General features: G+C 46.0%; 2 protein-coding genes across 3 annotated transcripts; both read right to left on the reverse strand.

Moving 5' to 3' along the window:
- Positions 1-425: 425 nt before the first annotated feature.
- fut7 (fucosyltransferase 7 (alpha (1,3) fucosyltransferase)) lies at positions 426-13,742 on the reverse strand. Of its 2 annotated transcripts, none has more exons than XM_083670333.1 (2): positions 13,576-13,742; positions 426-2,107 (listed from the first exon to the last, which is right to left on the reverse strand). In XM_083670333.1, exon 2 carries the CDS (start codon positions 2,072-2,074, stop codon positions 968-970), a length of 1,107 nt encoding a protein of 368 aa, XP_083526459.1. In that variant the 5' UTR covers positions 2,075-2,107; positions 13,576-13,742; the 3' UTR covers positions 426-967. The 2 variants fall into 2 exon arrangements, with proteins under 2 accessions (XP_083526459.1, XP_083526460.1); XM_083670334.1 differs by lacking the exon at positions 13,576-13,742 and adding an exon at positions 5,431-5,509 and having other exon boundaries at positions 426-2,110.
- Positions 8,065-9,571, reverse strand: LOC310804713 (alpha-(1,3)-fucosyltransferase 7-like; the record flags this gene model as incomplete). The annotated part of the gene is made up of 1 exon (XM_083670031.1): positions 8,065-9,571. The coding sequence occupies one exon, from the start codon at positions 9,569-9,571 to the stop codon at positions 8,441-8,443; it is 1,131 nt and encodes a 376-aa protein (XP_083526157.1). The 3' UTR covers positions 8,065-8,440.
- Positions 13,743-14,102: the final 360 nt, after the last annotated feature.

Here is a 14,102-nt window from a genome sequence, read left to right on the forward strand (position 1 = left end):
AATGTTTTTGGAGTACTGTATCCTTTTTCAGATTATACTAATTTAGCCAAGTGTTATTGAACATGAAAGCTTCTGTCCTGACAAATCACTTATTTTCAGCCTCTGCAGTACGTCTGCACCAAAATTACTATTTCCTGACAGAAATATGCTGACGGAACACAACCACAAGGCTTGCTGGTTTTCAACAGAGCATGTCTTCTAACCCAAACATGAATGTAGGCTGAGACTGAATGCTAATGCTGTCTGTGATCTATTCATATTCTGAAATTGAGTAGGTATAGAATGGCATGATGTCATAGTAGATTTGCCTTTCCATGTAGTATGATTTTACTACGCACATTTCATGAAGTCCTTTCCAATTTTACCATAACTTTAAACAACAAAAAAACCGACTGTACCAAAACTACCACAATTTAATGGAGCAGGTAAGCAGGTGACTGGCAGTTAAGGTAAATTGAGCCAATCACCATGAACAACGTGGTTGAGCTACAGGTGATGGTTTCTCAGTATGAATGAGATGTAGTATGTTGAAGTGTCGCCTACTGCCGATATTTGACTAAACAGTAGGTCCCACTGGGACCATATATACAGAAAAATGTATGCGCTCACTGCAATGTAAGTCACGTTGGTTAAAAGCATCAGCTAAATGTCATTTATTATTATATTATAGATACTTTACAGTAAATAAAGTTTAAATAAATGGCAGTATGAGCTTTGGGTCATGGCTTTAGTCTTTCTCTGACAAACAGCTGTTCATAATCTGATGTCCTCCCCTGTATCCTTCTGAAGATCAAGGCTATGCTATGACGATGCCCTTATACTGTCTGTGACCTATTTACTAGGCAAAGTCCTCAGGTCCTTTGGCATGTATTTTCAAAAATATATATACGCATATTCATAAGTCAAAATTGAACCAATTATACCACAACACGGTTGAGCTACAGAAGTCCTCAGTGCCCCCCATGTGTTACTGGTTGGCCCAGGCCTCCAGGTTTTGGTACACCTTGTGAGGAGGCAGGCTGTGGTATTGGGGACAGATTTGACACAGCCTCTCACTCCAGTCACTGTTCAGCTGGACCTGGTAGCGACGTGTCCAAGCGAAGTACCTGGCGTACCTCTCCTTGTCCAATGACAGCTCCTGGAGGTAGCTCCCCAGGGCCTCTGTGGACGCAAACTCTCCCACATGGATGAAGGAGTCGGGCGGGGCCACGGCTTTGTAATCGTCCAACGGCGGCCCCAGAACCACAGGCACCGCCCCCGCCTGGTAGGCATTCTTCCACAGCTTCTCCGTGATGTAATCCTTGGAGATGGAGTTCTCGAAGGCCAGGTAGAAGTAGCAGTGAGAGATGGTGGGCAGCAGGTCCTTGGAGGCCAGCTGTGCTCTATTTCCCCCCTGCCCGTACACCTTCACTGAGATGGTCTTCCTCAGGCTCTCGTACACATGGCTCCTCCTGTGTTGCGGATTGTAGTTACTAACCACCCAGCAGGCCAATGAGGACTTCTCCTTAGGAATGGCGTCCGCCTCGGTGCTACTGTTACCTTGACCATCGTTCCTCTTTAGCAGCTCTCCGTACGGTGTTGTGATGTCAGCGTCACGGCGGTATGACATGGTCCAGTTGAAAACGCCGGGATAGGGGTTGTGGCCGTTGTTGTCAGGGGACTCCAGAGAGAGCCAGACCCACTTCTGGAGTGGTGGCCGGGGGAGGTGGAGAGGCAGCTGCTCGCGGCCGTTCATCAGCTCTCTGTTATGGAAGACCACCACGTCAGCGCTGGGGTAGAGGGAGCGCTGGTCCACCAGGTGACAGCCGGGGATGTGGTACCTGTCCCAGCACACGTCCCCCTCCAGGCTGTAGGAAATGCCGAAGGGCCAGTGCCACAGTAGGATGGTGATGTTTCTGGAGGGGTGAGTGGGTGCTGGGGTTGTTGGGGGTGATGGAGCTGGTGGGGTTATTGGGAGTGTTGGATTCCACCATCTGTCCTCACTTCCCTGTTTCTCCAGATAGAGCAGGATGGTGATGAGGAAGATGAAGATGAAGAAGGGCTGCAGCTTGCAGCAAACTGAGGGGGCTTTCATAGGACCAATATATGGAGTTTAACTCTAGGTCATCTGCTGTGAATTGAACAGAAACAAACAGGATTAACTTAATGTGATATATCATATCACCTCCTCACAGTCCTACTGTATCATTAGACATACTGTATTTGATATGCAGTGAATGTATATGGTCCTACTGTAGCTGTCTCCTTGCAGCAGCTTGATAAGATCATGTGTCTGTGTGTGTGTGTGTTCTATTTACTAGATGTTTGTTTGTTTTGACCAGTAAACATGCTTTGTCATTGTTATCTAAGTTTGATTGGGTGTTTTCTACCCCTCCCAAGTTTATTTTCCTAGAAATGTCGATGTCCCATCTGTCATTGGCTTCCTGATGGGACACTGGGTGTGGTAGGGAAGTGCCGGCAGGAGGAGAGAGAGCTGTGACGTGGGCCTCATGGTAACAATTGGAGGGACATTGGGCTATGCGTTCAAACAAAAGGTCATTTTGATGAACTCAACAATCTACTTAGCAACAGCACAGGCCTTTTAGGTATAATTTCAGTGTTAAAGAATAACAACGTTAATTTCAATGGTTACTTCACTCATTATTTAGTCTAAATAATGCAGGCAGGACTGACTGTGACCCAATCAAATAAAATCTACTAATGGATACTCTCTAAATCAATACTTTTAGGAAGCCATGCATTGCGTTAGGTACTTTATTGATCCCCGAGGGGAAATTAAGGCGTTACAGCATCTCACATCACAAACAACCAAACAACAACAACAAAATAAAGTGACAACAGAATAATAGAGTAAAATAGACATCTGAAACATTCTATACAGTAGGAACAGTCCAGTATGATTTAACATCCCCTTGCCTGACACTAATCACCCTGATCGAGCCAGCCGGAGGAGGAGTTGTACAGTCTTATTGTGGCAGGCAGAAAAGATCTCCTATCATGCTCCTTAGTGCAACGTGGTTGTAATAATCTGATGCTAATAATCTGCCAGTGTCTTGTCGGGGATGGGAGGGATTGTCCATGATGGCCAGGAGTTTGGTCCTCATCCTCCTATTGGCCACTTTCTCCACAGTGTCCAGAGGGACACCGAGGACAGAACCAGCTTGTTCAGCCTCCTGGTGTCACCTTCCTTGATGCTGCCCCCCCAGCATACCACCGCGTACAGCACTGCGCTGGCCACCACTGACTGGTAGAACATCAGCAGAGTCCTGCACACGCCAAAGGACCTGAGCCTCCTCAGGAAATAAAGCTGGCTCTGGCCCCTCTTGTACAGGACATCTGTGTTCCCAGTCCATTCCAGCTTATTGTCCAGGTGCACCCTCAGGTACTTGTAGCTCTGGACCACCTCCATATCCTCTCCCTGGAGGAAACAGGAGACAGGGGGACCCTAGTCCTCCTAAAGTCCACCACCATCTCCTTTGTCTTCCTGATGTTGAGTAGCAGGTGGTTCTGCGCACACCACTCAATAAAACTGTCCACCAGTCCTCTGTACTTGGTCTCCTGGCCTCCACTGACACATCCCACAATAGCAGAATCGTCCGAGAACTTCTGCAGATGGCAAGTATCTGTGTTGTGCCTGAAGTCCGAGGTATAGAGGGTGAAGAGGAAGGGAGCCAGAACTGGGTACCAGTGCTGCTCACCATCCAGTCCAACACACATCCTGCAGCCATACAAACTGTGGCCTGTTGGTCAGGTAGTTCGTAATCCAGGAAACAATGGGGGAGTCCACCTGCATCCTCAGCAGCTTATCCGCAAGTTGTAAGGGATGGATGGTGTAAAATGCACTGGAGAAGTCAAATAACATGACCTTCACAGTACTGCCAGCCTTATCTAAATGGGAGTGAGCTCTGGTGTGGATGATGCCATCATCAACCTGCTACACAATGTCTGCACAAATTAATGCCATTAGACTGATCTCCAAACTCAGTCAACTGGGCATCAACTCCTCCCTCTGCAACTGGATTCTGGATTTTCTGGACTTTCCTCACTCCCCTCCATTGAGGCTGTCCAGGGCAAACGATGCTTGCGTAAAGGCACGCGGCATCGTCAAGGACATTTTTCACCCCAACCATAGACTGTTCACCCCACTCCCCTCCGGGAGGCGCTACAGGTCTCTCCGCACCCGAACCAGCAGGTTCAGAGGTAGCTCCTTCCCTGCGGCTGTCACCCTACTGAACTCGAACTCTGCACCTAGGTGACAACCTACCAACCCCTGCACCCCCCCCCCCCCCCCCGGACAATTGCACTACTCTTACAGTATTCCTATAAACTGTACATACTGTATCCACACTTGTACAAACTGCTCTTACTCCATACCACTGCTTCTCTGTACATATCTGTCCATAATCTGTCTATACTGTTCATAATGCACATATCCCTATATTTTCAATACTTAATACAATTTTTAATACTACTGTTAATACACTACACATATCTGTACATCCCTGTTTATACTGTATTCCATATTTATTCTGCTATTACCCTAATGTTACTGTTAATACATATATACTGCTAGACTGCATTGCCTATACAGCTCATATGCTGCTACACTGTTCATACTGCATCCTATTTATTCTGCTTATAATGCTACTGCTAATTCATATACTGCACTACTTATACTATACTGCACTACTATACTCCTCATATACTGCACTACCTGTATATACTGCACTTTTCTGCTTTTTTGCACTTCTGGTTAGACGCTAACTGCATTTCGTTGTCTCTGTACTTGTACTCTGCACAATGACAATAAAGTTGAATCTAATCTAATCTAATCTAATGATGATGTTAGTAATCTGAAGTAGGAAGGCTTGAACACTGTTTCCTGGAGTTAGACACAGGATTAACACCCAGATTTCTGAGTGCATGGTTTATCATGTCCATGGATGTGCTATTGGATTACAAATATGACATGAGGCATTTGATATGAAAATAGCCACGGTAAAGAAGGGGGTTATAGTGAAAAAGTGAGACAGAGGATGAATAATTTAGTTGAATAGTTTAGCAATATCAGGGGTGGAACAAACTGCTGATTCATTTCCAATAGAACAGAGAACATCTAGTCAAGACTTAGCCACTATGCCCAGCGCTCATACCACAGTACTGTATGTCATCTGGAAGAGAAACATAATCTTTCTAGAATAGATTTCACATTATTTTCTCAGTATATAAACATTCGTTATTTCTTAACACCTCAAGACTGCATGTGATTGCCTATCCTGGTTGATAGTTTGATACTTTTATTCAAGAATAGACAACCTTCTGTGTATTTTCTTATAGAGAGACCTTTAAAATTAACAGTAACCTTGATAATAACCAAGGTCATATTTATTCTTCACAGAACCTGTGACCAAACTATTAACCTCACCTAACCTGAGCTGTAGATGTGTAGCCCCAGTTTTGCCTGCTGCTGCTGAGTCTTGCCTGCTGTTGCAGAAGAGTAGATGTGGACACTGTCTTGAGGGTTGTGAACCAGGGTTGCGTATTAATGTATGCAAGTGCTCTCTCTCTCTCTCTCTTTCTCTCTCCCTCTCTGCTCCTCCCTTGCTCTCTCCCTCCCCTCTCGATCAGTCACACAAATGACTTCCTGTAATGGCTTAGAAATGGCTTACTGTAATGATGACATCTCACCTAACCCTAACCCTAACCCTAACCCATCTCAGCAATAAAAGCAGGATGCAGTTCTGTGTAGAAATAATTAATTAACTGCTCCAGTGTTTTTGTCAGATAGGGCACAGTTACAGTAGCCTCTGTGCTGATGAGGATGGGTGAGGATGTTCACCACCTCATAATGTTTGTCTGGTAAAACAATTTTGCAGGTGTGTAAACCTTCTACACTGCTGATGTTCTTTGGCAAGAACCAATGTTTGTAGCTAATGACAGAAGAACAAAACCATGCTGTACCTCTGTCTCCATGATGCTTGCTCCTTTGAATCCAGCTTGATGTGAAGAGGGGTCGTGTTTTGCCTTCTTTTTTTTTTTTTAACTACTGTGATAACACCAGTGCCTCATGCCATGTTTTGCATCTGCACAGGTTGGTAGCAGGTAACACCACATTCCTTCCCCCTGTGCCCACCCTTCATTTCCCAACAGAAAAACCACCAGTGCCCCTGTGGTGTATCATCTTCTTTCACTTCCCTCTGTGTTGAGAAACCAGGAAACGATGCAAGCTCAGCAATGGTAAACAGAGTTTCACTGCAATCTTCATCTTTCGAAAAGGCACATGCAGTTACAAGCATTGTTACATACAGCGGGTGAAATAAGTATTGAACACGTCACCATTTTTCTCAGTACATATATTTCCAAAGGTGCTATTGACATGACATTTTTGCCAGATGTTGGTAACAACCCAAGTAATCCATACATACAAAGCAACCAAAAGAAATACGTTCAGAAATTAAGTTATGTGTAATAATGTGAAATGACACAGGGAAAAAGTATTGAACACATGAAGAAAGGGAGGTGCAAAAAGGCATGGAAAGCCAAGACAACAATTGAAATCTATCAGTAATTAAAAAGCAATCCAGCCCCTTGTCAGTGCAAATTAATATCAGCTGGTTCAGTCCCAACTGATGGCCTACAAAAAGGTGTCATTGCCAAGGTGTCACACAAGACACATCTCATGATGGGTAAAAGCAAAGAGCTGTCTCAAGACCTTCGCAACCTAATTGTTGCAAGACATAACAATGGATTGGTTACAGGCGCATTTCTAAGCTTCTGAATGTTCCAGTGAGCACTGTTGGGGCCATAATACGGAAGTGGAAAGACAATCATTTCACCATAAATTTGCCTCAATCAGGTGCTCCTCACAAGATTTCTGACAGAGGAGTGAAAAGAATAATCAGAAGAGTTGTCCAAGAGCCAAAGACCACTTGTGGAGAGCTTCAAAAAGACCTGGAATTAGCAGGTACTGTTGTCTCAAAGAAAACAGTAAGTAATGCACTCCACCGCCATGGCCTGTATGCACGCTCACCACGCAAGACTCCATTGCTAAAAAAAAAGCATGTTGAAGCTCGCAAGATTCATAGAAGAGGCCCACGGAACCTTCAAGATTTGAAGACTGTTTGTGTGGAAGAATGGGCCAAAATCACACCAGAGCAATGCATGCGACTAGTTTCTCCATACAGGAGGCGTCTTGAAGCTGTCATTACCAACAAAGGCTTTTGTACAAAGTATTAAATAAATATCAGTCAACGTGTTCAATACTTTTTCCCTGTGTCATTTCACATTATTACACACAACTTAATTTCTGAACTTATTTGTTTTGGTTTCTTTGTATGTATGGATTACTTGGGTTGTTACCAACATCTGGTGAAAATGTCATGTCAATAGTACCTTTGGAAATATATTTACTGAGAAAAATGTTGATGTGTTCAATACTTATTTCACCCGCTGTACCTCCCAATACAACACAGTGATCCAGTCTCATGCCACCTCCTGAGACTGTGTCTCTGGTCTGATCCCTGTGTGTTCTCCAGATGTACACCTACCGTACAGACCAGTGCTTGGATTTACATCAGTAAGGGTAGATTCAAATATTGCATTGCACCATCAATGTTAGTTTGATTCATGGGCATTGTGTAATCTCTAGTGAGACTGAGTGACATTATAATGATCCACACATTGACCACTAGAGGGCAGTGTCTCTCAACTGATCATGACCATGTTCTTGTGTCACCTGTAGGAATAGCGAGTAAACACAGCAAACCTACTTTCACACCTTCTGAGACCGTTTTTATTCCCATAGAAGTCCAATCAAACCAAACCAAATCAAACTTGATTTATATAGTACATTTCAGACATGGATGCAATTACAATGCGCTTTACAGGAAAATAAATAAAAACAGGAAGAGAAAATACAAAAGCCAACAAGACGAAACATAAAAAGTATAAGAGTTAAAGCAAAGTGAGGACTGTAGAGACAAATACATGGTCAATTACAAAAGCTCAAAAGTACCAAAAAAAGATGAGCTAAAAGAACTGAATGGCGAAAAGACTAAACGCATATTATAGATACTTTACAGTAAGTAAACAGTCGGCATTATGAGCTTTCGGTCATGGCTTTAGTCTTTCTCTGAGAAACAGCTGTTCATAGTCTGATGTCCTCCCCTGTATCCTTCTGAAGATCAAGGCTATGCTGTGACGATGCCCTTATACTGTCTGTGACTTATTTACTTGCCGTTTTCAGAATGTAACATTTTCAGAAATGTAGCATGTATAAAATGCCAGGATGTCATACCTGTATGAATTCACTACGCATATTTCAGGAAGTCCTTTCTACCACAATTCAATGGAGCAGGTAAGGGAGACTGGCAGTTGCGAAATTAAACCAATTATACCACAACATGGTTGAGCTACAGAAGTCCTCAGTGCCCCCCATGTGTTACTGGTTGGCCCAGGCCTCCAGGTTTTGGTACACCTTGTGAGGAGGCAGGCTGTGGTATTGGGGACAGATTCGACACAGCCTCTCACTCCAGTCACCGTGCATCTGGACCTGGTAGCGACGTGTCCAAGCAAAGTACCTGGCGTACCTCTCCTTGTCCAATGACAGCTCCTGGAGGTATCTCCCCAGGGCCTCTGTGGACGCAAACTCTCCCACATGGATGAAGGAGTCGGGCGGGGCCACGGCTTTGTAATCGTCCAACGGCGGCCCCTGAACCACAGGCACCGCCCCCGCCTGGTAGGCATTCTTCCACAGCTTCTCCGTGATGTAATCCTTGGAGATGGAGTTCTCGAAGGCCAGGTAGAAGTAGCAGTGAGAGATGGTGGGCAGCAGGTCCTTGGAGGCCAGCTGTGCTCTATTTCCCCCCCGCCCGTACACCTTCACTGGGATGGTCTTCCTCAGGCTCTCGTACACATGGCTCCTCCTGTGTTGCGGATTGTAGTTACTAACCACCCAGCAGGCCAATGAGGACTTCTCCTTAGGAATGGCGTCCGCCTCGGTGCTACTGTTACCTTGACCATCGTTCCTCTTTAGCAGCTTTCCATACGGTGTTGTGATGTCAGCGTCACGGCGGTATGACATAGTCCAGTTGAAAACGCCGGGATAGGGGTTGTGGCCATTGTTGTCAGGGGACTCCAGAGAGAGCCAGACCCACTTCTGGAGTGGTGGCCGGGGGAGGTGGAGGGGCAGCTGCTCGCGGCCGTTCATCAGCTCTCTGTTGTGGAAGACCACCACGTCAGCGCTGGGGTAGAGGGAGCGCTGGTCCACCAGGTGACAGCCAGGGATGTGGTACCTGTCCCAGCACAAGTTCCCCTTCACGTTTTCGGTGAGGCCGAAGGGCCAGTGCCACAGTAGGATGGTGATGTTTCTGGAGGGGTGAGTGGGTGCTGGGGTTGTTGGGGGTGATGGAGCTGGTGGGGGTGCTAGAGCTGGTGGGGTTATTGGGAGTGTTGGATTCCACCATCTGTCCTCACTTCCCTGTTGCTCCAGATAGAGCAGGATGGTGATGAGGAAGATGAGGATGAAGATGAAGAAGGACTGCAGCTTGCAGCAAACTGAGGGGGCTTCCATAGGACCAATATATGGAGTTTAACTCTAGGTCATCTGCTGTGAATTGAACAGAAACAAACAGGATTAACTTAATGTGATATATCATATCACCTCCTCACAGTCCTACTGTATCATTAGACATACTGTATTTGATATGCAGTGAATGTATATGGTCCTACTGTAGCTGTCTCCTTGCAGCAGCTTGATAAGATCATGTGTCTGTGTGTGTGTGTGTTCTATTTACTAGATGTTTGTTTGTTTTGACCAGTAAACATGCTTTGTCATTGTTATCTAAGTTTGATTGGGTGTTTTCTACCCCTCCCAAGTTTATTTTCCTAGAAATGTCGATGTCCCATCTGTCATTGGCTTCCTGATGGGACACTGGGTGTGGTAGGGAAGTGCCGGCAGGAGGAGAGAGAGCTGTGACGTGGGCCTCATGGTAACATTTGGAGGGACATTGGGCTATGCGTTCAAACAAAAGGTCATGTTGATGAACTCAACAATCTACTTAGCAACAGCACAGGCCTTTTAGGTATAATTTCAGTGCTAAAGAATAACAACGTTAATTTCAATGGTTACTTCACTCATTATTTAGTCTAAATAATGCAGGCAGGACTGACGGTGACCCAATCAAATAGAATCTACTGATGGATACTCTCTAAATCAATACTTTTAGGAAGCCATGTGTGGCAGTAGCAATAGCGGGGTAGCAGACAACGCCACCCTGGGAATTGCACCCAGGGAAATATTAACCAATGAACTCACAATTAGACTTTAGCACACATGTTCGTTGACTAACGGCACCAGAGACAAGGTTCCAAAAATAAGTTGTCTTTATTATTATAAAAATAGAGGCTCTACATATAACATACAAGACAAGTATCAATCACACTGTATGAGAGTAGGGGGGGAAACAAAGCTATCAGGGCTGAGGCTGACCCACCTCGTGTGGTACAACCTCCTGGAGGACGGGATCTTGCTCCTGACTAGAGCGCAAGTGGGAGATGTTATTTTCAGGCAAGGCTGTAACCACCGCTTGAGCCACCTGGGTTACTGGCTGTGCCTGCTCAACCTGCTGTAAGGAAGTTGGAAGGGTCGTGCCCAGGGCCAGATCCGCCAAACCAGGAGGGTCCGAGGGGTTCTGCCTCGACAGAGCGTCCGCATTGCGGTTCTGTCTGCCGGAGCGGTATTTGATCTCATAGTTGAATGGGGCCATCTGGGCAACCCAGCGCTGCTCTAATGCTCCCAGTTTCGCAGAGGACAGATGACTTAAGGGATTGTTGTCCGTATAAATTATACAGCGTTGCCCCAACAAATACTCCCTAAACTTTTCGGTCAGGGCCCACTTGAGCGCAACAAACTCCAACTTCATGGAACTGTAGTTGGACATGTTGCGCTCAGTGGGCCTAAGACCACGGCTGGCATAAGCTATAGGGCGCACCTTCCCTCCCTGTTCCTGAGAGAGAATGGCCCCTAATCCACTGTAGCTTGCATCCACTTCTAGAATGAAGGGCAAGCTGAAATCAGCATATGCAAGGACAGGAGCAGTGGTCAGCTTTCTCTTCATTGCATCGAAGCTTTGCTGGCACTCCTCAGACCACAGGGACAGGACACTAGGGCCTGGACCCCGCCTTAGACTTTGTGCCACCCAGCACTGCCACCAGCTTATGGAGGGGGGCCGCCAACTTGGCAAACCCCTCCACAAACCGGCGGTAATAGCTGGCAAACCCCAGGAAAGAACGCACCTCCGAGACAGTGTAAGGGCAACGCCAACTAGCCACTGCCTCATTCTTTTTAGGGTCTGTCGCCACCCCCTGACTCGAAATGACATGACCAAGGTAGCCAACCTCCCGTTTGAAAAATGCACATTTGCTCAACTTAGCCTTAAGGCCCTCGTGGCGTAAACGCCCCAAAACAAGTTCTAATCGTTCCAGGTGTTGGGAAACGGAGGTAGAGAAGACCACAATGTCATCCAGGTACAGTAACAAGGTTTGACATTGCTGGTCCCCAAAAATCCTTTCCATCAACCTTTGAAAGGTTGCTGGCGCGTTACAAAGGCCAAATGGCATTCTCTGCCATTCGAAAAGACCGAACGGTGTGCAGAAGGCCGTCTTGGCACAATCACCTACCTAGGACCTGCAACGGAGCTCCGCTAAATGTTTACGTTCGGTAGGAATCCATACAGAATGTTACGCGATCAGTAGCCCAGCACGCACCACTGACCAAGACAGGACACCGCCAAGCAACAGGTGGAAGCGCTGCAAAGCGACCACAGCGTGTAAAGAGTAAATTACCATGCTACAAACAAATTAGCCAGAGTCAGAGCGTACATAGAAGGAGCGTACATACCGGTAACAAGTTGGCTGGGGGGGGGCGTAGCAGGAAGTAACGTGGGGACAAATTGTGGCGCCTCCCGACAAAACGCTACCTCGGAATAAATAGGACGGTGACGCAAGCCATTGGCTGTGACGGCCCTAATCATTATGAAGGGCTACGCCCATGCGTCTCACCACACATGCATTGCGTTAGGTAGTGATGGGCAAATGAAGCTTTTGTGAAGGACTGAACCACTTGTGCCAATTGTTTCGAAAATGGGTTCATTACTCGAAGCTTCAGTTACAGTGACCTCTCCTGGCGAAGTGCAAGGCTGCAGTCAAATTAGGCAGGCTAGTTGGTGGACAGGAGGCTTTTAATTACACGCACGCACGCACGCACGCACGAACACACACACCTCAATGAGCAGTGTTGGAGAAACTACTTTACTTTTGTAGAAAAGATCTTTTGTTCTGAAGCATCTTTGCTTTGATCAACCTTGGATTTAAAGTATTGTAACGACCCTGTGAAAGGCCCGTTAGCAATTCCGCCAAGGGAGTTACCGCTCTTGGTGTTGTGGCTAGCGCGGCCGGTTTGTAAGCGAAAGATTGCGAGTTCGATACCCGCTTAAGGCAAGCTGCTCTACCACGCCGTTCGCTACAGCATCTTTGCTTTGATGAAATTCTTTGATGCACACACACACTAAGACTGAATATCATGTTCTATTTACAAATAAAGATTGATGAATGTGTGTATTGTGTTATTGAGGAGAGAGTGCTGGGGAAAATATGGCATAGGTTGGGTGTGTTTGTGTAACTATGGCAGGGGGTGATTATGTGGGATGGGGAACACTCAAAGATTACAAGAAGAACACTCAGAGAAAACAAACGCAATACCAACAACTCAACAGCAACAACGCACCTACTACGACAATCCACAAATTGTGCATTGTTTAGAGCGGTTATAAAGTGTTGAGGCACTCAAATTCAAAACTGTCGCAACCTTTCACCTGTCAGAATCGAGACGAGGCAGTGCCAGTGAATCACCTGATTGGACCGCGAACCAGTCAGGTGATTCATTCAGGCAACGAAGCAGTTGCTGCTTCGGACGTCATATGTCACGTGATTTTTTTCGCACCAAAGCAAGCTTCGAAGCAGTGCTTCGATAAAATTGTTGGTCAGTGTTTGAAGCACGTATCGAAGCTTCAGTGTCAAACTGCCATCACTAGCGTTAGGTACTTTATTGATCCTCGAGGGGAAATTAAGGCGTTACAGCAGCTCACATCACAAACAACCAAACAACAACAACAAAATAAAGTGACAATAGAATAATAGAGTAAAATAGACATCTGAAACATTCTATACAGTAGGAACAGTCCAGTATGATTTAACATCCCCTTGCCTGACACTAATCACCCTGATCGAGCCAGCCGGAGGAGGAGTTGTACAGTCTTATTGCAGCAGGCAAGGTAGTAGTCTGTTGCTAAAGGAGCTTCAAGTACTTCTTTACAATTAAACTCTAAAAATGATATAACAGCAGTTAACAGTAACCTTGATAATAACCAAGTTAATATTTATTCTTTTGCTATAATTGCAGTTTTTGGTTTCATGAATGCAAAGAACCTGTGACCAAACTGTTTAGGCCACGGTATGCAAAAGAAAAAATGAAAGCAACAATTATTATTTCTGAACCCCCCCTCCCCCCACAAACACACACACTAATCTGAGCTGTACATGTGTAGCCCCAGTTTTGCCTGCTGCTGCTGAGGTGTAGATGTGGACACTGTCTTGAGGGTTGTGCACCAGGGTTGCGAATTGATGAGTGCTCTGTCTCTCTCTCCTTTTCTCTCTCCTTCTCTCTCTGCTTCTTTCTCTCTCCCTCTTTGTCTCTCTGGGTGAGAGATCTGGATTGACTGGTCCGACTCGTAAGACCAGAGGAGGAACATTCTAATGGCATAGATGACAGGTCTGGTGAGAGACAGACCGAAAGAGCCAGTGGAGAGAGGGAGAGAGGGAGGAATACAGGAGTGGTCAAAACAAACCACTGTTGATAAGCTAACCACCTACCATCATAGTTGCAGTCCCACCTTCAGAACAGAGAGAACTGCTTTGAACCACAGCCTCGTCTGGCCTTCAGAGTGACTGACAGAGATTCAGCTGTGTGTGTGGGTGTGTGGGTGTGTGTGCCTGTGTGTGGGACTGGATACACACGAGGACCAGCTGACACTGACAGCTCTTGT

The sequence above is a fragment of the Argentina silus genome, assembly GCF_951799395.1.
Source record: "Argentina silus genome assembly, chromosome: 5".
Classification (NCBI taxonomy): Eukaryota; Metazoa; Chordata; class Actinopteri; order Argentiniformes; family Argentinidae; genus Argentina; species Argentina silus.

Coding starts and splice junctions, on each gene's coding strand:
- fut7 (XM_083670333.1), bottom strand. CDS start 2,074: ATGAAAGCCCCCTCAGTTTGCTGCAAGCTGCAGCCCTTCTTCATCTTC.